Here is a 27,057-nt window from a genome sequence, read left to right on the forward strand (position 1 = left end):
CGGGCCACGAATTTTCTAAAATGCAAGAAAAATATCCAGCTGCAAACACAAATCCCAAACACAAACAGAATGAAAATATCACCTTTAAAAACAAAAAAAAAACAATTAAGACTTCAGCTGACCTTTCAAACTAAACAATGAAAGCCAGAAGGACTGAAAGGAAAACCATTAGCAACTGCCAAGTCTACGCTCAGACAAAGAGAAATATAGATGTTTACAAACAAAAGCTAGCAGATTTGCTGTTGGTGGACCCCTGATAAAAGAAACCCTGAGAGGGTTCTTCAAACAGCAGAGAAATGACCCCACGTGTGAGCACTGTAACGCAGGAAGGGACGGAGGGTCCAAGGCAGCGTGACATGCTGGTAAGTCTGAGCGAATACTGACTGTCAAGAGAACAATAATAATGCCATATATGCACATAACATTTCATATATATACATATGTATTTTTTTTAACTACGCCAACACTACAGTACAAAAAGCCGAGGGGGGTAAATGAAATTGAAGTGTTATGAGTTCCTTGCATTGCCCAGAAAAATGTGAAAGTACTCACTTGAGGTGGATACTAATAAATTAAGGATACATGTTATCATCTCTAGTGTAAACATGAGAAGAAGAATAAGGTATTTAACTCTCAAGCTAATAGGGGCTCATTAACAATCCTTGATTAATCTAAAAGAAGGCAAAAAATGAAAAAACAGAGAAGTACCAAGAACCAACGGAATGAAAAAGTAAGATGACAGGTTTAAACCCACATATTTTCAAGCTGCCTGTGCAGAGGGTGAGACTCCCAGTACCAAGCTGAGTGCAGCTGCTTAAAACCACAAAGCAAACCTCTCAGAGAACCACAGTAAACGCCATACTGGATGAAATTCTCCAAGTTTCCCCTCAATTTGAGGGCAGGCATCAAAGATCTGTCACATCTTGAGGTCCTGATCAGTGCAATGAGGCCAAAGGAAAGTTGGGAAGCAAAAGATACAGCAGTCATTGTGTACAAATGGCACAGAAAGTCTAAAAGAATCTACAGAGAGACTGTTAGAATTAATAAAAGAACTTAGCGTATTTTTACGTTCTGGGCAACAGTTATTAAGTGATACCATTTGCATTAACATCAGTAAACATCAGGCACCTAGGAATAAACCTGATCCAAAAAATGTCCCAGCCTCTCATAGAACACTGAATGTGATGACTGAGAGAAATTTAACACCTAAATGTAAACAGAAGGGTAACTCATGTTTGTAGATTACGAACAATACTTAATGTTGTGAAGGTGTGACGTTTTCCCAAAATGATCTATAGATTCAGGGCCATCTCATTAAAAATTCCGGCAGTTAATTCTGTGGAAATTTACGAGCTAAGTAATTCCAAACTTTAGGCAGAAATGAAAGAGCTTGAGAACAGCAAAGAGAATTTTGAAGAATGAAAGCTAGAAGGCTAACACCCACACATAACAAGACAATATAAAACAAGAACAAATTAAGCTGTAACATGGGGGCAAGCAGAGCCACACACATCAGCACAGCCGAAGCCGGGGTGCAAACGCAGCCAGCCTTGCCCACGGTCACCTGTCCGACGGGGGAGGGCGCTGGGCCAAGCGGACACCAGGGTGACCTCCACCTCAAACGGCAAACAGAAAGTCCATTCCAGGTGGGTCACAGAGCTAAGTGTCAGTGCTGAAACAATAAGAAGCTCTAGAAGGTAACCTGGGGAGGACATCTTCACGGCCTCTGGGTAGGCTGGCCAAGACCTCTTACAAAGGACACAGAAAGCACAGACCATGAATGAAAAACGCTGGTAAACTGAAATCCATTCAAATAAAAACTGGTTCGACCACAGTCGAAGAGTGAAAAAGAAACCGTGACAGAGAAGGCATTTGCAAGAGACATATATGACATATATGAGATGTATGTAGACTAGATAAAAACTCTCAACTAATTAATGAAAAAGACAGCTTTGTTTTTGAAACAGGCCACCACTTGAATAGGCACACCCAAAAGCCCACTAAGACACGAAAAGGTGTTCAACGCCACAAGTCATCGTGAGATGCCAATTAGCACCACAACGCAATGCACCGTAATCGTGAACTTTTCTGGGCACTAACACTTCTAAGCGCTGCTGGTGGGAGCACTGATTGGTACCACCACCCTAGAAAACTGTTTAGAAAGCAGAGGGTCGGACACTCCCCTCAGCCGTCCCACACACAGGCACGTACCCCACAGAATGTGCACATACCCGAACTTCACGCAGTCGTTTACGTATTTCATACTTGAGAATATCAGTACCAGCTTTATTCCCAACAGTAAAGACTGGAAACAACTCCCTGTCGATCCCTCAGCAGTGGCGTCCAGCAGTGACAGTCAGCAGCCAGCCACCCCCTCACGCAGCAGCGTGGACGCGTCTCACAGACACAACAGAAAGCACAGGAGACCAACCACAACCGTGCATGTGTCACATTATCCATTTACATCAAGTGCGAAAGCGGCAGAACAGACCTATTTTGCTGGAAGTCAGGATACCGGCTCCCTTCGGAGAGGCAGGTGGCGATGCGGAGGGGTCTGCGGGGGGCCTCTAGGGTGCACGCACGGCTTGGACCTGCGTGTGGGGACATCAGTGTGTCCACCCTGCAGACGCTCAGCAAGCAGAACACCTGGGAGCCACGTACCTGACCGCAGGAATGTTATGTATTACACTTTATTTTCCAAGGTTTTTTAATTTATTTAAGACAAATCTAACAGAAGAAAGGAGTCTGTGAAAGGTAACGAAATTAGTCTTAGGAAGAGTTCCTTGCAGGCAAGGACCATGTCTTATGTATTTTATTACGTCCATGGAGCAAAGCAGAATGCTTCCACATAACAGGTATTTAGAAATGCTAAGCACACCCTCACAGTAACAGAAACATATACATTTACACACAGTTTCTCTCTATGGATACCAACATGAGCGTTTTCAGCCAGCATTTGTTTCGTCACGCTCATTAATTTCCCCTTGGATAAAGCGGGAGAATGTGGGCTGGATGATTACAGGTAACACAGAACTTACCTGACACAGACCTAGGGGGAAATCTTGGATTGGCAACTGGGTTCCAGCCTCAGCCCTTTCCAGTTTAAGATATTTATGAGTGACTCTTTGGGAACCATCTTAAAATACAAGTGAAGAAAGCAGCCCTAAGTGAGCTCACAGCACGTCACAGACACCTGTGACACGGGAGGCAGTAAATACGTCTTTGTTGAACGCAGGGAGATACACACAGGGATCATCATGGCCCCACCGGTGCATCCATAACGCACCGTTCAATGGACACATCAGCCTAACACACGGTCAGCCCAACATTTACAGCATTCACAGTGGCCTGGAGGAGCCACAAGCCAACCGTGCAGTTAAACAAAAGTGAAAGCTGAAAACCTATTAACTCAGCACCCAAAACATACACAGCCTTAGTGTCCTATAATTTATGGTCGTTTCTCTGCCCTCCGCCTCACTCATGTGAAAAACGGTAATGCTCTCAGTATTTCATTCAGTTCATGGCATGGAAGAATCTTATCAAAAACACTCGAGCAATAATTTTCCCCTGCCCATAAAAATAGGCTGAATTTATCTAACCTTAAAAACAGACTCCATTTGCCCACAGTATTGGGTCCCTCCGTGGAAGCCGTGCTGCTAAATTAAGCAGAGTTCTTGACTCCGATGGTCTGAACAGCAGAAGAGGGGGCCATTACTCATCTTCTCTCTTACACAAAGATCTGCAAGTCCTTCTCCTTGATTTATCTGCCAGCTCCTTCGGTCAGATTTCAGTTTGCTCCACGATTTGTATCCGAGTGCGACAGTGTCACCATCTTTGATGCGGAGAGCTTCAAGTCCATCTCTAGACTTCTGAGGTACCTTCAGACATCCTCAGACACCTGGGATACCTGTGCACACACACCCCCTACCAGACCCCGGGCTTCAGTCTGCCCACGTGGAGAGGGAAATGGCGACACGCTCTCGCTGTCCCCCCCTGCTGGGTGACCGCCTGAAACCGCCGTGACACCGTTCTCTACTGACATCTAGGTCTTTGCTTTCGGCCTTTGCAGAGCAATATTTTTGTTCGTTAGAACTTATGCCGTTATTTCTCGTTCTGTCAATCGTGTGAAATTCTCGAAATTCTGTTCTGTAGAAAATGTCCTTGGCAGGACCAAAACTAGAAAACGTTCCACTAACAGTAGACGGGGCAGTTTCTTCATTATTCCAGAATGAAAATGTTGGGGCGCTATCTCCCCATCATCTAACTTGTGCTTGAGTGTCACCATCCTCACGTCCCCTCCTCTGGAGCAGTGTCCACAAGCCCTGTAACCAGGTGGAAAGATGGTAGCGTCCCAGACGTAGAGGAAGGAGCCTCTAGATTGCCTGGTCCAACCCCTCTTCTGCCTCCACTAGATTCCCAAATCCTCCTGCCATTTGCACGAGAGTGATCTCATTCTCTAAGGAAGCAGTGAGACCTGGATATGCATGAGCGAGGGCCCAGCCTCAGCCGAATCCCGGCGTGTGGAGAGGTGGAATCCCTGCCCTTAAAACCGTGAGGACTCTCGTGCCCGGCACGCACTGGCAGTCCTGGGCGAGACCACCAGGCAGATAACGTGACTGAACACCCCACCTAGTACGCTACTGGTTGAAGAAAGTTCTAGAAAGTTACAGAGTATATAAATTTAATTGACATTTGGCATACGCAGATACACAGAGTTACGTACACATGACACATCTATACAGTTAGGTAAGGTAAGACACGCTGTATCTAATTTGATGGGGCAAAAGGGGACACATCTTAGCTATTGGATGCTTGGTAAGCAAGTGGTTTGGCTGGTTGAGCAGATCCTATAACCATCATCACCTCAAAAGGAGTTCCCTTGTGAGAATGTTGTGGGCCACGACTGCGGTGCTGAAGAGATGAACACACATTCATTCTTCGTGGTTAAGTGCAGGCGTTTGTTGAAAACGTCTATTTTTTATCACTGGTGTTAAGTATGAATCCAGTTGGGATTTGCACACTTAAACGCTACATACACTTACTGCTTAGACTTTTTAAAAAATAGAACTTTGCAAGCTATAAATTGTATATGCAGTATAGTGCCAATCCCATTAAAATGTAAGTTATATGGGAATTAAATATCTCAGAAAATGTTAATAGCTTAATTTTCCGAAAAAAAATTACTGAAATTTATTTAGCCAGTCAAATTATTTATCCCAGAAGGAGAGCCAAGGGCAGCTACTATCAGCAAAATCATTTTGTTTCCTAAGATATTTTGACATGTTCTGCTGACCTGAGCTGTCAGAAAATTGTTCTAATATGCTCGATTTCCAAAAACTTATTTGTAAATACATATATAAACCTTGCAATCTTTTCGAGTCAGTAGCTATGGAAAAAAATCAAGCCACTAGCAAGAGGAACTCCCCCCGCTCGTCCTAATGAGATGCCCGTGCTTCAGGCCTGCTGGTTACTCAACCACCTGCACCAGGCAACATCCAGACGGGGCCCGCCCAGCTTAGACCCAGCGACGCTCTCGCTGTAATTGCTTACCGAAAGGTCCCCAGCAGAAAACGAAACTACGTAAGCTAACCTAAAGCCAAGTGAAACAGTGTGTGCTCCCAAATCAGGTGAAGCAGTAAGGAATTACCTGCTAACAGCAGGGATGTGTACGCTCATTCGTGCAGCGGGTGGAGGACGGGGGCCCCTGCCCCGGCCTGGGCGGAGCCCTCCTCCCGGAGCCTGACCCTGCCCTCGCCACTGCCAGGGTGAAGACGTCACCTGGGTCACCGCTGTTTCCCTCCTTCCAGCCGCCCTCTGTCCTCACAGCCTCCTGCAGTCTGGCGGCCACCTTCACCCTTGCCCTGGAGACCACGTCCAAGGTCTTCATGGTCGCCCCAACCCCAGGCCTTCGCCACAGCGGGCTCTCTGCTCCCAGTCTGAGGGCCTGTCCATTCCGCTATCACCCAGTGGCGTCCAGTCCCCGGTCCCCGTGGGCCCACCCTCTCTTCAGGGCACCATGTCTGCGTGTCCAGCTCTGCCCCTTGCCTTGCTGTCCCGGGACAGCGCTAACAAAGCACCACCCCGGGCGGCGCAGCGACAGGAGAGTGTGGCCTCCCAGCTCTGGACGGAGGCCAGAGGTCTGCGCTCAGGGGCCAGAGGGCCGCGAGGGGAACCGGCCCCAGCCCCTCTCCTGCTCCTGGGAGCCGTGGGCACCCCCCGGGCTGGTAGGTGCTCCAATCGCTCCGATGCCGTCTTCTCGTCGGCTTCCCTCTGGACGTGCCTGAGCCCCGTCTCCCCGGTCATGCTGGATTCGGGCCCACCCTACCGACCACATTTTAACCTGACCCTCTCTGCAAAGACGCTGTCTCCAAATTTAAGATCACAGCCTGAGGTCCTGAGGGCCAAGGCTCCAACGTGCCATTCTGAGGGGGAAACAAGTCAGCCACAACAGACCTCAAAGTCAGTGCACCCCAGACGAGCCCCACTGCCTCCCCCAAAACTGTCCCTTGTCCGTCGTTTCTTCGAGTCTCCTGGCTCGTCTTTGTCTTCTTCTCTTCCTTGCATCCAGTCAGCGACCCAGGCTGGTCACCCTCTCTCCAGCGGCCCCTCTTAAGCCCCCCCCCCACGCCCACACCACCACACAAATCCAGGATGAGTTATATTGCACCAACTCCACGGTGACTGTCCCTAATAGGTTTCTTAGCTCTGGTCTCCCTCTGATCTCTATATCCCAATTTATCTTATAAATTGCTGCCACATTAATCTTCCTAACAGACAGCTCTGACCCATTTCCCTCCCTAGAGGGGGAAAAAAATAACTTCAAGGGCCCTCCTCACCTTGTGAATTAAGTATAAACCCCTGTCCCTGGTAGTGTCAAGCCTCCCGACTCCTCCAGGACCCCCCCACCGCTCGCACAGTCTCCCTCCCAGACACGGCGCCATGTGTTTCCAGTTTCCGCCAGAGTCCTGCTGAGAAGAGAAACATCCATCTCAAAGGGCTTCTTGGAGAGCCCTTTAATGAAGGGACGGGAGACGGAGACGGGGGCGGGGAGGGTGATGGGGCTCAACAGAGAGGGAGGGACACTGGGTGACCAGCCCCAGTGGGAAGCTGGTGCCAGCCCCTTGTTCTGGGGTGACAAGGGGAGGAAGGGGTTCCCGTGCCTGGGGCAACAGGAGCCTCCTGGACACAGAGCAGGGCAGAGACAGGGAAGAACGCACGCGGGATGAGAGAACAGAGCCCCAACACGCTGCACATCGCTCCTCCCCGGGGTCCCGCCAGCCCACCTCCTGGCCCCCATTTATCAAAATCCTCTCCATCTTCAAAGGGCAGACGAGTGATAGTAAAGATATTTTTAAAGGACAAAGCTTGACTCAAAACAAAAGTAAAGTGAACATGTGTCTAAGATTTTACCAAATTCATCATTAAATGAAAGAACCAGTATGGTGTAACCACATGCTCACAGGAAAACCCAAAGAACATCCCAAGAGAAGCACCCATCAGGAAAACTGAAATGCCTTTGCTCGCGAAGCACAAAACTGCTGTGTATGCACACCTGCAGTCCACCGGGCACCCTCTGCCTCCTCTGCGATCAAGACTCCAGCGTCCAGGAAGCCCCGCCACCCCTCAGCTTCCGCAGCCTGCAGGGTGTGAGACAGCCCAAAGGCAAGGGACAGGCAGGGCCACCCCCATGGGTGCGGGAGGCAGACAGGGCCCCCACGGTTCCTTCTTCATTGGCCAAATTCAGTCCTTCACAACTTTCCCTGACTAGGAAGGCAAGAAGGAAGGCGGGAAGGAAAGAAAGGGGTTTGGTACCAGAAAGACCTGAGACCCACCCCCGATAGCACTTCCTCGCAAACTGCCCTGGAGCAGGTAGTTTCGCCTCCCAGCCCTCGGTTTCCCCGTCTCTCTAACAGCAGTTGGCGGCTTTATGGACAAGATGAGTTGCTCTGGGAAATGAGATGAACGGGGCTACCCAGAGCCAAATAAACGGCAGCCACCACACTGAGGTCCTTTCATTCTCCTTCACTACAAAATCAGAGTGAGGCCAGGACCAGCCTGACTGTAAACGCTGCCTCCTCCATGGAGCCTGGACCACAATCATCAGACATGACCCCTCCCTCCTCCACATCCCTTCCCGTAACCATCACGTGCCTCTGAGTCCACGCTCCAGCAGAACGGCTGGCTGCCCTCTCATTCCCCACCCCACCCCACAAAGTTTCACCATCACGTTGCAAGGAAACATTTGGAAACTTTCTTGAGTCCATGAGCTGGGTACCGGTGGATTCGGCCTCAGGCCCAGGTCTTGTGAAGGTTAGGATCACACCGGTAACTTGAAGCCAGAGCCACTGGCCAACACAGAGCCACAGGGAGGAAGAGCCACTCAGAGGACAGGGTACAGGTGCACTCAGGACGCTGTGTCCAGAGTCCAGAGGTGTGTCCAGAGGTGGCGGGAGTGAAAGCAGAGACCGTGGGCAGCTGGACACGAGGGGCCAAGCGCTGTCAGGTCTGGGTGGGTTCCTTCTATAGGAAGGGATGGCTCTGGGAGAGCCCCCGACTCCTCTGGCTCCCCAAGCGGGATGAAGCCACTGGTAAGGCTTTTCAAACTCCATTATTCCAAGGAGCCCAGACTCCGGGGTGCAGAGAAGCTCATGAAGGTGGAAGAGACAGAACTGGAGACAGGACAGAATCTTTTGGGACAACCAAAACCTCAGAGAAGACGGAGTGAACAGAATCCTCAAAAGCATGATCAGAAATGTATAAAAATAACTCAGAATGTATCCTAGCTCCAAAGCCAAACAGAGGAGCTTCAAAAAGGAGCACCAGGTCAGTAGCGGTTGTAAGGCCTACAGGAGAGCAGGACGTTCAGGTTTGGCACAGGGGAGGGGCTGTGGTACTACCATCTCCTACTGGGAGTTCAACCAGGAAGAGAGGCTGCGTAACAGTTACAGGGAGACGTGGAGACAAGCAGTGGGTGGAGACCACATTTGGAGGAGCCGAGGAGCTAAACAAGGCTCAGGGTCAAACAAAGAAACTCTAAGATGGGAGAAATCAGCATGCTTCAAGATCAAGCAGAAGGAGCAAGTGGAGAAGAGGCAGAGCAGGTACCGTACAGAGACACAGGACACACCAGGGAGCACCACCTAGGAAGGAGGAAAGTAACCTCCTCGTCAGGGGCTGGGAGGACAAGAGGGCAAGTGCAGACACTGAACCGTGTGACGGTGAAGAGAAGCCTCCGTGGGGCAGGTGGGTGTAGACCTACTCCACAGAGAAGAATGTGCACTGATAAAGCACCTTTCTGGCAATTCTTCAGAGACTGTTGAGCACTTTGCATTACTCTCTCGTGCTGCAGTTATGGGCTGAGTGTTCGTGTCCCCCCGAGTTTCACAGGTTGCAATCCCAGTTCCCAAGGGGATGCTAGCAGGAAGTGGGGAGGTGACTAGGCTGTGAGGGTGGGACCCTCATGAACAGGATCAGTGCCCCTATTAGAAAAAACACAAGAGAGGATTTCTCTCTCGGCCACATGAGGACACAACAAGAAGACGGCCATCTGCAAACCAGCGAGAGAGCCCTCATCCCACGCTGGGTCTGCTGGCACTGTGATCGTGGACTCCCCTGGACAGCCTCCAGCACTGTGAGAAGTAAATGCGTGTTGTGTCAGCCACCCAGTCTGCGGTACGCTGTTCTAGTGGCCCGCACTAAGACAGCCACCAACTTGGAGTGTGACGCTGGCCAAGTCATTTCCCCTCCCTGAGCTTTGGTTTCCTTCCCTGCAAAACGACAGGGGTGGGCGGTGCAGGGGTGGGCGGGTGGCGTCTTCTAAAGGTGTTTTCCAACTCAAATATCCTACGTTTGCAGTGTGCTTTTTCCTTCTAATTGTTCCACAGCAGCCTCCAAATCCTTTCTTTGCACTTACAACTGCAGACCACTTCCTTCCTTATTTCCAGGGCTTCCTTGACACCTACTATCGCGCCATGCATATAGAAGGTGTTCAACAAATGTTTTAATAAATTAACCAAATTCCCATAATGTCAAGAGCGTCAGGAGATAAACATGTGCTAGGTATCTCTCCCTCTCCCCCAGGGCTATTTACAGAAGCACCATCACCCAGAAGGTGTAATCCTTCCCCTGGCAATTTGGCTTTGATAAAAACACTTACCTAAAGCCAAAGTACAAATGAGATTGAATGTCAAGTAAGTCAGTGCCCTAAGTGCTCCAGATCCAGCCCTTCCTGCCAATGTGCACACGCCAACTTCTAAATTAAAATAATAATAATAATAATAAGTTAAAACAATAAACCTGGGTGGGCTTTCCATCCATTTCTTGAAAAAAAAAAAAACACCACAGTGCACATCTGTCTGAAGCCCCTCATGCCTTCGCTATCAGGCGAGCAAACGGGGCAAGCTCCCCCTGCCCACCTGCCTTCTCGTTTGTGCTCGGAGACATTCCCACAGCTACGGAATCGGAGGGCGCCTCCTGTTTGCTGTAAACCAAATCACGCTTCAGCAGCTGACGAAGCAGCCTTTCTCTCCCGCACAGGGCACCTGCCCGAGGGCTGAGCTGCAGGCTTGGCTCTACATGCGGAGCAGCTGGCTCTGTGCAGCTGCCCTCCTGGTACATCTACAAACCAGGGCTAAACACTCCAGCCCAACCTAGTTCACGGTGTTGTGCGCTGGCCTCCGTGCTTTGTGATCATTGCTATTCACTGGGGATACCGTCCAAGATGCTTCCTATCAGCAGTGAGCAAGGTGTCTAAGCGCTGACCAGAGACCTGCGGTGAAGTAGTCCCTTCTGCAAAGGAAGGCCCCGGAAAGCTAAAAGCTCTCCTACCGGAATAGTTTTGGTAGCCAGGAGTAAGTCTGAAGTTTGAAGTCTCAACCTATATATAAATACAAAACTACATGACCCAGTATACCCCGAGAGAACTCAACTCTGCCCACACAAATGACAGAAGGACGTAGCACTTAGAGGAATCAACTCTAAATAACAAGGTTATTTTACATCACGGTTTTCTCAAAGTCAAGGAATTCCAGTTCACTGCTATACTGGGACGTTAGTAACAGTTTTAAAGTAAAATAAACAATACCTTCCAAACCGTGGGTATGTTTAAATATGACAGTGAATAAATCCATCATGGGCTGAAGGCTTATTTTATGACAGGATCCTTCTAAGTGTCCCAGCGCATCTAGCGTTTTCATGTACGTATTCTCAGTTTCTCTTCAAGAAGAACACATCAGCGTGGGCTTGATGGAAGATGATCTCTCATCCGCATGACACCTGAAAGGAACCTTAGCAAACTCACAATTGCATAATGGAAAAGAGATGGGAGAGGGACCAGCCCAGGCTCAACACTGACAAAACTTCCTTTCACACAGGGAATTGATTCATAGCAGACACAGTCCATTAAAGGTTTCACCTTTGCTTCCCTTAGCAGTGATCACAAACCTCTTCTAGAAGAAGGAAGAAGAAAAGCTTTCTGTGGACAGAAAGATGCCAGAAATTCTTCAATGAGCTGCAGTGCTTGAATAAAAATCTAGCACATAGGGTGCTTTACTCAGAACATACGAAATGTCTGGTCCGACGCACAATTAGGGCCTCTTAACAACTACCAGTTTGATTTTCCTTTTTAAGCACAACAGCTTCATTCATAACCTACAACCATTTTATCTACATGTACAGGTTGTTAATACCCCCTGGGCTACTAAAAAAAAAAAAAGGAATAACTCATATTGACAAGATTGCACAAAACAAAGAAAAAAAATGCCCCAGAAAGAAAAGAGATGAGTTTACTGTAAGAACTCCATTCTCTCCATTCCTAACTCCATCAACATTTCTCAGCCATTAACATTCTCTGGTTAAAAAGGGAATAAATTGGAAAGCAGCAAGGGTAGCAGACAGGAGTGGTAAAGGATGGAGAATTTCCACACCAAACCTGTAACAGGAGAGGGAAAGGCATGTTTTCCTTTTAGATGTTAATGCTTCACCAAAAAAAAAAATTCCCCTGCTTCATTGTGCCACCTCCTTCAAGGTCATTTATCATCAGCACAACACCCGACGGCTGCTTTATTAAAAGAAAACCCCCAGCCTAGGACTGCCAGATCTGGACCCAGGTCCCACTTATCAAGGGTGTCGCCGGGCTGACAGGCAGCTGTCCTGGGGCAGGCAGCTGACATTACTTTATATGTACAGAACCTCGCCCACAGGCACGGCACCTCCGTCCCCATTAAGTATTCTGATAACACCTCCTCCGTGAGCTTGGCTTCACATCTGAGCCTGCAGGAAGCCCTTGGGTGCACAAAGCCTTCCAAAAAATTTTTAGCTAATTTTAACCCTGTGGAGTTTGGAAAAAAATTGAATTTAAAAATTACACAGCAACAAATATTTTATCCACCCGGACAAAAGACTTAATGGTACTGAGAAACATCTTTTCATGTGGCTTTTATTATGTATTTAAAAAAATGTATAGACGGTTTTCCACTTTAAAAAAAACGGTATTACTCGTGGGCTTAAAATATTTCCGATGAGCAAGGTTTTGGTGGACAGGCTCTCAGAGCTGGGTCCTGGGCCAGGAGCACCAGCAGCGGCATATGTCATGGTGCACGCATACCAGGCAGCTATTAGGTCAAATCATTCGCCGTCTGATGTGTACCCCGAATTTTACCCTTTCTAAAGTCTCCCCACCACTCAAAGCAAAATGCCAAAAAAAAAAAAAATTAGAAGAGCAAAATGGGAAAACCAGCCACTTAACAATGTTCTTGGACAAACGTACCGTTCTCGCTTGCGCACCTAAATACACCCTGTAGACTGCACACCTAAGGGTTGCTATCTGGTTACTATTTCAGAGCGTAAATATCTCTACGATTTTCTGTGACTGAGGAGGTAGCTGTAACTGGGAAGTGACAGCTTTCTCACTGTTCAGCAAGGAAGAGACAGGAGAAGCTGCAGTCCTCGGGCGGGGGCAGGGGATCCTGGGAGGGGAAACCCTTCGGAGGGGAAGACACAAGCGGAGGAAAAGGGAAGGCGGAAAGGACGCTGCAAACGCGCAGTCGGTTATTCTTAATAACAAGTTACGGCCTTTGCTTCGGTCGAGGGGCTCGCAGTCCCAGCTCTGAGGTGACCCAAGCCTCGGCCAGGGAAGTATCTGCAGCGGCCGAACAAACAGCGACAGGAAGGAGCAGTGCCAAGAGGTACTTAAGGAGAAGAAATTGTGTTAGTGCGGAGCCAACCCTTCCCTGCTGCCACCCAGTGTGGAAATTCCGGGCAGCCACCCTGCCCTTACACACACACACACACACACACACACACACACACACACACACACACACACACACACACACACACACACACACACACACTTTGCTGCACTTGCCGTTCGATAAGCCAACATTTAGAGAACGACGCGTTCGCGATGTCCCCCGCCTCCCCCGCGCGCGCGCGCGCACACACACACACACTCGCTTCCATCCCTTCCACGATCTGCAAGCAGTCACAGCACCACCATGGCCCCAACCCAGGCACCGCGGGGACCGCGGAGGCGACTCCCCTCCGCGCTCAGCACCCTGACTTGGGGGTTATCTCGGCGAATGTCCTGCACCCACTCCCCGGTCCGCGCCCCGCGGAGCCGGTGAATCCGTGGGTTGCGTGACGGCGCGCGGGTGCAGCCCGAAAGCCCGAGAAACAGCGCAGCGCCGGCCCCAGTGCCCCACGGGCCACCCCGAAGGTCCCAGCCCTGCCGACGGGTCAGGCCAGATCGGCCGCCCCCGCGTCCCCGACTCCGGCAGCTCCACGGCGCCGAATGTCCGCGCCGCGGGACCGACCCCCTCGCCGCGCGCTCGCCACGCTCCGTCCCCGGGCTGTAGACACGCGCGCACCGACACGCACACCTGCACCCCCCGGTGAGGCTCGGGCTTCCCGCATCCCCCGGGACACCCCGGCCCCGCCCGCGCGTCCCACCTCCCGCTGCCACTCTGCCCAGACCCCGCAGGCGGATGCCCGGGCTCCCCCTGCCCCGGGGACCAGGAGACGCGCGGCGCTTACTGTTCGCAGGAACTGGATCTCATCCTCGCCCTCGCCCCCATCGGCCATGGCTCCGCGCCTCCTGGCCCGGCCGGCTCCCGAAACCCGCGGAGCCCGGCGTTGGTGGCGGTGGCGGCCCCTCGCGCTGCCTCCTGCTGCTGCTGCTGCTGCTGCTGCTGCTGCTGCTGCTGCTGCTGCTGCCGCCGCCGCCGCTGCCCGGAGCCGGGGGCGGGAGGGGGCCGCGGCTGCCTGGGGCCGAGCGCCAGTAGGTCCTCGCCTGCAGAGCTGAGGGGGAGCCCCCCGCGCGGCACTGTGCGGGAGGACGGCGACCCGGCCCGGGGGACGCGCGCAGGGAGGCGGCCCCGCAGTGCCGCCGCGCCGGCTTCGCGCGCTCGGCCTGCGGCAGGCGGACTGCTCGGCCCCGGCTCCTCCGGGCGAGTGCGCGGAGCCGGCGGCGCCCGGGCGGGTGCCGCGGTGGGGGCGGGGAATGGGGGCGGGCGAGCGGGCGGGCGGGGAGGAGCTCGGCGACTCCCCTCCGCTGCAGGTGATCCGCAGCCCGCTCCAAGGGGCCGCCAAACCCGAGGCCCAGCGCCGCTTACCGGCCGCGCCGGGTATCGGAGCCGAGCGCCCCGAAGAGCGCGCAGCCTTCTACCTGCGCCCTCGGTTCCCCTGCGCCCCTTCGCCTGCCCCTTCTGACCTTAAACCCGGGGCTCAGGCTCGGCGTTGTTGCCTCCCGAAGGGGCTACCCAGCACTCGGGATCGCAGGCAAGAATCGTCTTTCGCCTGGATGCCCGCAACGGGTCGTCTCCAAAGTAAAGGTGACCCAACACATGGTATTTTAAACTTGGATTAGCTCCATTTCTGATCAAGAGAATTCTTCAGTATCTAGTTTCATGGTGCACCATGCTTCTCACAGATTAACCATAGAAAAGCATGGTGCACAGGACTTTAAGAAATGCATTCAACAAATGCATGGTGAATGCCTATGCCAGACGCGGCGGCACAAAGCAGAACCGAGTTCATACTCTAAGATCACAAGGAATTGCAACAAAGGATGGGATGATATCTGCCAGTATGAATCACTGAGGAGTTCTAAATTCAGACTATGGTACCCGTTAGCCTCACTATAAAGCCATCTATTTCTGAAGAAATTCACGCATTCGCCACAGATATCAATATCTAGTTCCCACCACATTCCATGCAATTACCTGCCAAATTGCCATTTAACAAACGGCTGTGACTAAGAAAATGCAGGATCTGAGACAGTTTGGGCAAGAAAGCATTTACCTCTTCTTCCTCGGTCATGACTTTCATTTAAGATACTTTAAAATAGTATATGCAAACCAAAGGTTGCAAATGTCAATCCTACAAACATGCAGACACCGTAAAATGAAGGCTTTTCATCAGTTTACCTACAGTGCACATTTTGCAGCATCTAATTAGTTATTAATATCTGCCAGTAAGTTCGTAGCAGCTTACATCTTACTTTCAGTTTTCATTACCTGCATACTTACTGAGCTGGTTTAGCTTATTTCCAGTAGAATGAACAACGTAAAGAATACGCCTATGAACACCTTCTCTCCTGTTGAGACTAGTAACGCTCTTCTCTATCTTATGATACCAATCATCTCACCTAAGAACTTAACAGATTCTGGTATAATGATCCATAATGACTAACCAATTCTTACACCGTCATTGATGTGAATTTTTATTGCTGGGAACCACTAAGTGTTCAGTCAGGGATCACACAAAAGAAAACATTCTCCATGAGGAATGACTTTATTCTGAAATTAGCTCTTTATTTTATGTTAAATAAGTTCATCTTCCAAACTTATGACATATCAATCTGCCCTTTCCAAATATTGTATGCAAAACTATGCATAGAGAGTTTCTTAATTAAAACAAGCACATGTACTATATGTTTGGGGATTACTCCATTCTACACATGTTAGGTAAAATATTATAAAAACTGTAACTCTACAGTTTTTCATTTTGGCATTTTAACTAGGCTGTAAACTTTCCTAACACGAGCTGTGCTTAGTATCTCGTTAGCCGTCTCAGTATAAGTGATACCACACTAAATGGCTAAGTATTCAATGACTATTATTCACCATGTAGTCTTCAACAGCACATGGGCTTAGAGAAGAGGGTGCTTATCAAACATACCATTGTTGTGGACGTTACAACACAAAACTAGAATATTGTAAGGTTTATGCCCTCTAATCTGTACTAAATGTATAAAAACGTTTGAGGATGATATGTAATATTTATTTTTAAAAACAGAACTGAAACATACAGCAAATGGGTTAACATCAGTGGTGCGTATATGGGGGTAGTATTACTGTGGGGACTCTTTAATATATTTAATGATTATAAATATTGAAATAATTTTTGCAAGAAAACTGCTAAAGCAACTAAAAGCAATGGGAATTTTTTTTATTATAGTCGTCTTTAAAATGTGACTGTTCTAGTTGGTTTAGTTTATGTATGACTTCCTGGTCTCTTCTTCTGGTGAACAACTGTAGCAAGAAAAGTTGTTTTTGACTGCAAAGATCATAGAGTGATGGGATGAGAACTAATCTCAGTTTTAAATATAGTTTAAATTGAGAGAAACAAATGTAATTTAGATACAGCTTAAAGTTTATGCTCAATGTCTTTAATTCTCTTTATAGACTTGAGTTCTAAGGGATTAGCAAATACACATTTTCAAAGACACAGAACTATGGTTGATGAAATAGAAAAATATTTTGTTTATCTAGAATTTTCATAAGCATCCAATACTTGATATCTACAGGCTTTGTAATTTATATAAAATTTTCTTTTTTCTAACTGCATATTACATGTAATAGTTTATTTTGCCCTTTGCCACTGACATTTGTCTTGTTCATATCGCTTTACTGGAATCTTTCCACTCAAAAGATGTGTTTCCCTAACACCCATTTTGGGACTTTATTAATCATAATATAAAACAGTTTATTTCCATATTTTTTAGCCCAAATTTGGGGTGTGTTTTTCTTTGTGACCAATTTTATGTCCTGCAAGTGAGCGAAAAAGCATATTTCCTTTTACTTTTTAAATTAAGGTTATTTTTCTACAGTCACCCAATTAAGAATGTGCCATTGTAACCACTGTTCACTTGGTGGGACTTTAGACATCCTTAAAGAAAAAAAAATGAAGACAAATGTAAGACTTTTCATTTTGACTTCCAGCTTAACTAAAGCTCACCAGCGATGTACGTGAGCACTAGAAAATTAACTTCTTCCTCAAGGTTTCTATGAAAGTCAGCTAACATACTCAGTGTTACCATGTTAATTCAGCTTCTTTCAGTCAAGATGACATAAACAAAGATCTTAATGCAGAAGTGAGAGCCTCTGGATTGTCAGCAGACCATTATAAAGCTAGGAATGGAGAGGCCCTCCCCTCTCCAGAGTTAGCCCATTACATGTCAACTCAGATTTCCAGTTTCAGTATTTCCGGGGAAGTTTTTGTAGCATTTCTCCTTATCCCATTTCAGAACTTAACAGACCAAAATATTTAATTACACGTATTCTAAAATGCTACAGCTCTGATGTGCACCTGAACTGAAAACAGACACCAGCAGATCCCAGGTACTCACCGCAAGCCGGCCCCCAGGCAGCCTGCATCCCGGTGGCTGGGATGACGTCAGGATGATGAGGATGGTGATGAAGTTTCACAGACTGCGCTCCCGGCACACCGCGTTTAACGTTTCTTTTCATCTCCTCTGCAATGCCATTTTAGAGAAAAAGAGCAAGATTTACAGAAGTTAAGTAACCTGACCAAGATTACATAGCTGCCGAGTGGTGAGCAGGGGTCTGAGGACTCCAAACTAAGCCTTTCACCACTGTTTCGTGCTACTAACTCTCCCAGATCCCAGCGTGGAAAACACAGGAAGAGTCTAGACGAGCAGGAACTAAAAAAGGCCCTGGCAGCCCCAGGGGATTTATTGCTGGTTTCAAGCCAACCGCAGGGGTCCTGCTAGCTCTCAGAGTGCCACGTGAGTTCTGGCAAAGGAGACAAGGATTACTGTGTGCTCAGAAGTAAAATCCAATTCATGCCTTCTGCCATAGTTTGTATTCTTAGGGGAAATCCGTTTTTGAAGACTTGAAAGTTACTCATCAGGATCTCATCAGTTCCCTAAATTGATCTTAAAATTATGATCTAAAAAGTACGAAGCCCCAAACTACAATTAGTATTCTGATATCCAGGGTCAGGACTGAGCTGCACATAAACGACAAAAGTGAACATGATCTATCTCTTGGGGTCAACTCAGAGCCCGCGACAGCACGGAGAGGGTTGGCCCTACATGACAAAAAGTTTGCTAACTAATCACCTTCTCCACTGATAAATAAGTTCCTGAGTAAATGTGGGCTCCCCCAGAGGCACCCCAACTCAGACCCCCTCTGTGTCTTCACAAGCAGGTCGTTAGGACCGCCCCACACTCCCGAGGCAGAGCGTCCTCCTGGCCTGCCCGTGTGTGCTGCACCACAGCTCAGATGCAAGGCCTGATCTTCCTCTGTGATTCCCCTCTATTATTCCCCAGAATTCATACATGGAAGTCAAACCCCCAAACGATGGTACTTGGAGGTGGGGCCTTTGGGAAATAATTAAGTTTAGACGAGGTCATGAGGGTGGGGTCCCCATGATGGGACTAGTGCTCTTATGGGAAGAGGAAGAGAGAAAAGTAGCCATGCAATCTACAGTGAGATGGCAGCCGCCTACAAGCCAAAAGAAGAGGACTCAGAATGAAACCTGCTTTCCAAGTGCCTGGGTCTTGGACTTCCCAGCCTCCAGATTTCTCAGAAATAACTTTCCATTTTTCAAGCCACCCAACCTATGGGCTTTTATCATGGAAGTTCCAGCAGAATAAGGTACTTGCCGTCATCACCCAACATCAGTGCCTTCTTCTGGATAAAAAGAAGTCTTCCTGGTTCTTTATATCCCAAATTATTTCACTGACTTTGTAACCAATCTTCCTGGTTTTGGTCCTTTGCCACTGTGAGTCATCTTCCAGCTCCCACCAGAATAACCCCCTATAACAATGTTTCCATCTTGTAACTTCCCCGTTCAGTAAGAATTGGAGCCATTGAAGAATGGCTCCCAGACACCTACCATATTGCATTTAAACCCCTCAGCCTGGCTTTGGAGGCCCACTGAGATAGAACCTCCTACAAACCTTTTCGATTTTTAATTCCGAGTACTCCATTGTTCTGGCCCCAAACCAAGCTACTGTTCCGCAGATAAAATGTATGCATTAACCAACCCTGCCTTTTCTTCTGCTGTTTCTTCTGCCTAGCACCGCAAAACCCTGTCAAAGTCTGTTCCATCTCCCAAGGAGTAATTCAAAACCCACCTCTGGGCTTTGGGTTACTCTGGCCAGAGGCTGTAACTGTCTCCTGTGAATCACAGCCTTTCATCCTATATTGCCCAGGATGGCAGCTATGCTTCTAAGGATGGTATCCCCCAAATGCACGAACCGCCACCTAGAGGCAGAGACAAGGTGTCCCCTTTTTGTCACGCTCATTCTTCACACGGAGCAGTTAAGAACCAACCTCTTCCATCTTTGGTCAAAGGCTGTTGGTCACTGCTGCCCCTTTGCACATAGCTTTCTAGTTCCATTTCTCTTTTAGGAAGATTCCATTTTAAGACACCGTTCTTCTTCCTACCACGTGCCCTACCTGGAGATTGTTCATTAACTGCTCAAAACACCTCTGGGAATATGGAGTCCGTCTAGTATCTTCCAGGTTTGTATGTAACAGCATAAGACATGAGCAGGTTCTTGGTGCTCACTCTTCATTCATTTATTCATTCATTCAGCAAACATTTCCTGAGCACCTGCTATGTACCAGGCCTTGCCCTAGTGAAGAAAGCACAGGCCCCATGTCCATGGGGCTTACTTATTCTAGGGGAGGATGTAGACAGATACAGACAAATATACACATCAGGTTCATTTGGGGCTATGAAGAAATATAAAGCAGGATACGGGAACAGAGAGTAACAGAAGGGACCGTTTTGTAGACAAAATGGTCAAGGACGGCATCTCCAGTGAAGCCTCTGGGCAGCAGTGACTTGAATCAAGTGACAGGGTGAGGCTCACGGACACCTCGAGGAAGAGCCCTCCACGAGGGGCCAGGACCTGCATGAGCTTTGAGCTCAGGTGGCACGCTGGGAGGGCGTCAGGAGGGTGGCGGGCAGGGAGGGCAGGGCGGCAGGGACACAGCACGCATCCTGCCCCACTCCCGGCGGGAACGCCCATTGCTCCTCTCCAGTGTGCTAGTCTGGTCTGAACGAGGCCAGGCGGCCGTCCGTTTTAACAGCTAGCGTGGGCCTCCACACTCTGCACATTCTGAATTCCTGGATGTTGGGACTCTTCCATCTGAGTATAAAGTCTCTTGGTCTGCTGATTTTTTCCGGGAGGTCAAACTTGACGGATCATACTTCTTTATTGTTGTACCACCCTTGGCAAATGGCTAAAACACACAGACCCGTGCTTATCCAGTCCCGTCCCAGGAAACAGGACAAGGTAGTGGTCATAAATGTGGGCTTTGAAGCTGAAAAACTCACTTCCAGTTCCCTCTTCACCACCTACTATGAAGTTATCTGGTTGTCTAAACCTCTATTTTTCCATGTGTGAGATGAGGATAATAATTCCTCACAAGACTGCTGTGAACATTCAATGGGACAACGAATATAACTTCCCGAGCGCGATGCCTGGGACACGGACACACTCCAACTGCACGTGCCTGTGTATGTAATTTAAATTCAGAACTGCTACATTTAAAACTACAATTATTTATGTCTTCTAAAATAAAATCAATCAGATGTTATGTTTAGTGCAACAACTTCAAAAATAAGGATTTTTCTAATTTTTCCATGCTTATTTCTAACATGAAGAGTCTCTTTGGGAAGTTCTCATCTGGGACACAAATGCACTAACTTTCCCATCAACATCTCATTATCTTATAGAATTTTTTTTTTTTTTTGGTTGCAAGTAATAAAGACCTAAAAAGCAGGATCTTAAGCGACATAGGGGATCATTTCCCATGTGTAACACTGGTTAAAATTAGGCAGTCCAAAAGTCATGCCATGGCCCTGTGATGTTATTAATGTGCCATCCTCCTTCCATCTTTCAGCTCCACCATCCTTAGTTCATGAAATCAAGTCTCATTGTTGCAAAATGGCTGCTCAGTACCAGCCATCAGGTCCAAGTTCCAGATGGGAATGAGGGTGTACAGCAGGACAAAAGCCATATGAGTTAATCTACCATTTAAGAAGCTTTCCTGGAATCCCCACAAATAACTTTCACTTGTCTCATTGGCCAGAATTTAGTCACCTCTCTTTATATGAAAGGCTATGAAATCCAGCTTTTAGCTGGTTACATTGCAGCCCTCAACAAAATCAGGGCTCTGTTGGTAAGAAAGAAGATGAACGTGAACATTGGGCAGGCAACCAGCAGATCTGGCCTCAAGCTCAGTACAACTGACTTTTCCTATTATATATGTGCATAATTTTACAATTTTATGGTTAAGAGGATGGTCTCAAGAATGCCTACCATCCCTTAAGCAAAGAAATAAATTTTATGTCATCAAGTCAGGACATCATTTGCTTAATCGCCAAATAGAGATCTCAGTGAGGTCATCTCATTATCACCTCTGTGCCGTGACTTCTAAATGGTTCGTCTCCAATGCCAAGCTCCCCACCTAAAGTCTGGAGTTACATCCAACCACGTACTGAGCCCTCCGTATGGAGGGACAGGAGGGAGTCAAATTTGACGTATCCCACACAGAGCTGACAACTCCCAAATTTCTTCCCTGGACTCCTCCTTCTTGAGTCTTCTGGCATCTCTGGTTATGGTGCACAGTTGATCAGATCAAAGACCTGTGGAATCAGCCTCAGATCAACTCTCTCTTCTCACTCCCTACATCTCATCCATTGCCAAGTCCTGCCTGTAAGGAGATTCCAGATCTGGCGCTCCTAACTGTGCCCATGGCCCGCATCCCCGGCCGAGCCCCACCCTCCGCTCTACCCAGCACCTCTCTCTGCTTGCCCTCTGGCTCACTCGGCCCCACCGGGCACAGCAGCCGCGGAACCTTTTACAGACGTAGTCAGACCACATCGTCCCCTGTCCCAAGTCCTCAGCCCTCTTCCCACTGCCCTCACCTTCTGTCACATACCCTCGAGGTCCGGCATCTCCGTCCTTCCTGACTCCTCGCGGCATGCACTTTGTTCACTGCAGTCCCACCCCACTGGCCTTCTCTCCACCCATGGAACAGGCCAAGGTCACCCACTAGCCCTCCGTGGGCACTGTCCCCTGGATGGACACACGGTTGTCTCCTTGTCACTGTTCAGATCTCAGCTGAAGCACCGTCCCCCAGGCGCCCTCCCTGACCACCACGTCTCTGGCACTGGCTCTCACCCACCACTCTGCTCCTCATTCCTCGGCTTTCTCTCCTTTTCAGCTGTTTATCACTACCCAAAACTATCTGATTTACTTGCTTCCCAAGCAGAGATCAAAACCCTTGCTGAAGTCCTGATAGCTAATCTCTATTCCTTCCCTCAACCCAGCAGACTTGTCCGTCTGTCATAGGAGGAGATTAGTTTAGTTTGACAGGATCTGTTCTTTGTGAAGCCATGCTGTTTACTACTGTTCTTGGTAAAATATTTATAAAGTAGGTACCCAATTATTTTCTTCCAGCCTCTTTCCAGATACGGGGGTTATGTTTATCAGTCTAATGACATCTAGATTATTCTTTTCATAAATGTGCAACATCATTTTTGTTAAATGTCCAAACTTCTGCTCCACAAAGTCTCTGAAACGGAATCGATGCTTGCTTAGTACCTCAAGCTGTAAATAAACAGGACTGTGGATACAAATGACTCAGATGATTTTCTTTACTTTAGAATCAATTTATACCCTCAAAGTAAAAACACATAGTGCTGTTCCACTGTAGATACACAGACGGATAGAGAGATAAGTAGAGAGCTTTTTAACGTCTCTGTCCTGCAGGTATCATGTAAAATTTACCTAATCAGTAAAAAGATTTTCCTTTCCATATCTCATTACTAGGATATTGAGTCTTTCAGTTTTCCCCGGGAACCCTGCCTCAGTTTTCTCACGTTACCTGCCGCCTCGCAGCAGCCCTCACGTTTCTCCTGCTGCGCTGCCCCACTTTGGCTCCTGTAAGACTCGCGTTTATATTCCGTGTCCTAGAAAGTATTTTGCTTAGTCAATTAGTTTTCATTTTACGTTTTTTCTTTCCCCGTATATGGAAATTACTCTTTTGTTCTTAATAAAGCACGTGAAAAAATGGCCAGTCTTCTTTCTCTGGCTTCATTTTTTTAATTTCTTTTCCAGTCTCTACTAATCCAATTTGCATATCCTTATAATGCATTTTAATTATTTGCTCATCAATCTTAATCTGTTCAGTATAAAATATCTTTAGATAGAGAAAAAGAATCCTCCTCGTTTCCAAACATCGAAAGTCAATGCAGCAGCAACAACGACCTATTACTTAGGGAACCACAGCCCCCCAGGCAGTCAGTTAGCCCCACACAGATGCCGGGCCCCTTCCCTGCTTCCCTCATCAGCCTGAGCCTGAGCCTGTCTCAGTCAGTTCAGGCGGCCGAGCACCTTTAACAACAAATGTTTATTTCTCCCAGTTCTGGAGGCTGAGGTCCAAGATCAAGGCACCAGCAAACCTGGTATCTCTGAGGGCCCTCCTCCTGGTTTGCAGGCTGCCCTCTTCTCACTGCGTCTTCACACAGCGGGAAGGAGCAAGGGAGTTCTCTGGGGTCTCCTTAAAGGGCACTAATCCCATCCATGGGGGCACCACCCTCATGACCTAATCACCTCCCAAAGGCCCCTGCTCCTAACACCATCATGGTGAGGGCTGGGGTTTCAGCACACGGATTTGGAGAGGACACAGCCGTTCAGTCCATCGCAGAGCCTGAGACAAGAGCACTCACCTGCAGGCAGTAAGGTTCTAGGTCGTTCTGGGCCCAACACCCCGGGCCCTGCTCCGAGTCCTGTTCTGACCCCATGTCCTCCTGGGACTGATGCTGAGCCTCACCTCTGTTAGGCTCCCCGGGGGCCGGAAGCTCTGCCCCGTGAGCCTCCCGTGGGATGTCTGACCGTCTCCTGCCCGTGCTCCCAGCTGCCACCAGCCCTGCTCACTCTCCCCTCTCTCCTCCTCTGAGACCTCTTGCTCTGTCTGGCCCCTCTGTTCCCCAGCTCCTCTCTGCTGGGGCGCCCCAAGTGCTGGGTGGGCTGACTGACTGCCACGCTCTCCTTTGGCTGGACCCTAACACCTCATAGAGAAGGGCTGCCCGCCAACTGGAACCACTCACTTCCAGTCTGCCTCTGAGAGAGACACATTCGGGGGCCTCTGTGTTACAGAAGTTTGAGCTTGACCCCTAACTTACCCTAGACTTTGGTCCTAAGTAGGAATTCAAAGCTTGTGATAAGCAAATCTTTTAGGAAAGCCACTAACATGAGAAAGAGAAACTAGAATAAACAGGATTTTTTTTTTTTAAAAAGGACTTCAAGAAAGAAAACACAGGGTGCAGAATTAGGCTACACAATGGCAAAGGCAACAGTGACTCTCACTGCAGAAATGGTAAGAGGTTGTGCCCCTGAAACAAGAACAGGATTCTATGAAAAAGGAGTCACGAGATGGCAAGCAAGAGTTCTAGAAATTCAAAATGGTAACCAAGGTAAAAGCTGCAATAGAATCTTTGTAAGTGAAAACTGAAAAGAGTTCCTAGAGGTAGAACAAAAAGACAGAGACAGAAAATAGGAGAGAAAGATGAAAGGCCTGGGGGCTCAGTCTAAAGAGAGAGGGAGACCAGAGAGGACCAAGGGGGCAGGTTGTGGAACAACGATGCAGAACTGAAGCCTCTTTGTAGAGAGTCTGAGATGGCGTGAGGAACGCTGGCTCCACACACTGTGTGAGCTCCAGCTGGGCTTCTGGGAGAAGGGTGTGTCTGATGTTTAGTAAAATGTGCTGATGAAATAGCCACAGGCCCAGGGGACGGAGAGCACTGGAAACCAGGGGTCCAAGCAGACTGAGCAGGACAGGTCTACAGGCTGACATGAGGGCTGCAGAACCACCACGCAGGAGCATCGTTACCATGTGGCATCATCCATGGAGAGAGAGACAGGGCCTGGCCCGAGCTTTTCATCCAGTTCTCATAATTACAACAGGCAGGGGGAGGGTGGAGCTCAGTGGTAGAGCACGTGTTTAGCATGCACAAGGTCCTGGAGTCATTCTCCAGTCCCTCCATTGAATAAATAAATCTAATTATACCCCCCTCCAAAAAATAATAATAAAAAAGAAAAGTTGGTATTAAAATTAGAACAGGCAGAACCAAGTTTGAACATCCATTATAACCCGCCAAAAGGCCAACAGGTTGTTGGAACTGACCTAGTTCATTGGACTCAGAGCATCCCAGTTCCCAGTGCCTGACGCGTCGGCAGGGGTCAGTGGACGCTGATTGACAGAGGGAATGAATGAGCCACGAAGGGAACAAATCACTTCCGGGAATGGGTAGTATGGGGGCTGTTCAGAAGGAAGAGCAGGTCATGAGGTCGAGGACATCAGTGGTCTTCCTCAGCGGGACAGAGAGAGAGAGACCACGAGGGGCAGTGCCACGCCCAGCAGTGCGGCCTGCGGACTGAGCTGGGAGGGCTAGCAGCCCCGCGGAGATGTCAGACTAGGTCAGTGCCGACACGCAACTGCAATCACCCACACGTGGACTGGTGGGTGCCTCGCCTGGAGCAGACAGAGACGCGGTTTTGGATAAGAAGCCGTCATTTTAGAGCCACGAGGAAAGGGAAGTTACCGGGCTGTTCACTGAACTGCTAAGAGAGACGTGTGCTGATGGCTCTGCCCAGTAGCAGTCACGGGACAATTAAATTCAGGTTCTGAAGGAGGGAACCGCCAGTCCCTCCCACCAGAAAACGGAGCCCTGACCCTGAAGAGAGCAGCCTTTTAAAAAAAGGGGGGAGGGCAAATGACTTGAAGAAAATCTCTGCCTTTTTCAAAACACCTTATCAAAAACACAAGACAGTTGTAAGAGGAACATCACAAGTCCGAAAGGTCATATGTATTCTCCCACAAAAATCCTGCACAGACAGGTGGTAGAGCGGTTTCTGTGAGGATGGTTGTTTCTTTGTCTGTGTTTTCCTGAAAGGCCACAGCAAAGAGGGGAAGAGAGCAGAAAAGAGAGAAGGAAGTAAGGATTTTGGGGGGAGGCACACATTTAGGGTAATTACTCCTCTTTTGGGTATGTAAATTCCACTGGGAGAAAGCAAGTTAATAATGAAACCAGCCACCATTTCTTGAGAACGGTGCTTGAAACGGGCGTGGAACTAGATGCTGCAACGTCCCCTCCCTCCAACTAGATTTAAGTTGTGGGACAGGCTGAGTTTGCATGTAATTCCCAGTGTGACCAGAAACTGCTGAAAGGTTTCAAGCAAGGAAGTGATGTGATCTGATTTTTTGTGTAATAAGAAATTTTTTTTTCTTATTTTTCTCATTTTTAAATTTCTTTACATGATAGTTGACTACTTAAAGCAAAACTAAGAGCAAGGTATTGTGGCGTTTATAACATGTTATAATGTTACGTGAGACATTTGATGACCATAGACAGTGAGTGGGGGAAATGGAAGTGTTCTCTTCCAAGGTCCTTCTCCTGAGAATGAGGTGCTAGGATACTGTCCAAAGGTTTGATCTGAGGTGTGTTAAAGAGATACCTTTTCACTTCTAGAGCAAGCACACACACACACACAAATAACAATAACAACAACAACAATAATAATAATAATAAATAATTAAATGGAGGCATAACTAATAGGCAAAAAAAGAAAGAAAATACAATAATCAAAATTAATCTAAAGGAAGGCATGAAAGAGGAAGACAGAAGCAAAGGAGAAATGAGAAACAGAAAACAGATAGCAAGATGGTGATTTAAACCCAAACTTGTCTCAAATTACGTTAAACGTAAATGGTCTAAACACTGCAGTTA

General features: G+C 48.2%; 1 protein-coding gene across 13 annotated transcripts in view; it reads right to left on the reverse strand.

Moving 5' to 3' along the window:
- Window positions 1-14,436, reverse strand: part of RYR2 (ryanodine receptor 2) — a 543,353-nt gene extending 528,917 nt beyond the window's left edge. For all 13 annotated transcript variants that reach the window (XR_010381799.1, XM_064487826.1, XM_064487825.1 and 10 more), the window contains exon 1: window positions 14,035-14,436. Coding sequence is in view for 12 of the 13 variants with exons in the window: in XM_064487826.1 (XP_064343896.1) it covers window positions 14,035-14,082 (48 nt within the window). In the remaining variant the exon portion in view is untranslated. The remainder of the gene's footprint in view (window positions 1-14,034) is intronic.
- Between the last annotated feature and the right edge of the window lie 12,621 nt (window positions 14,437-27,057).

This window comes from Camelus dromedarius, chromosome 8 (genome assembly GCF_036321535.1).
Source record: "Camelus dromedarius isolate mCamDro1 chromosome 8, mCamDro1.pat, whole genome shotgun sequence".
Lineage (NCBI taxonomy): Eukaryota > Metazoa > Chordata > Mammalia > Artiodactyla > Camelidae > Camelus > Camelus dromedarius.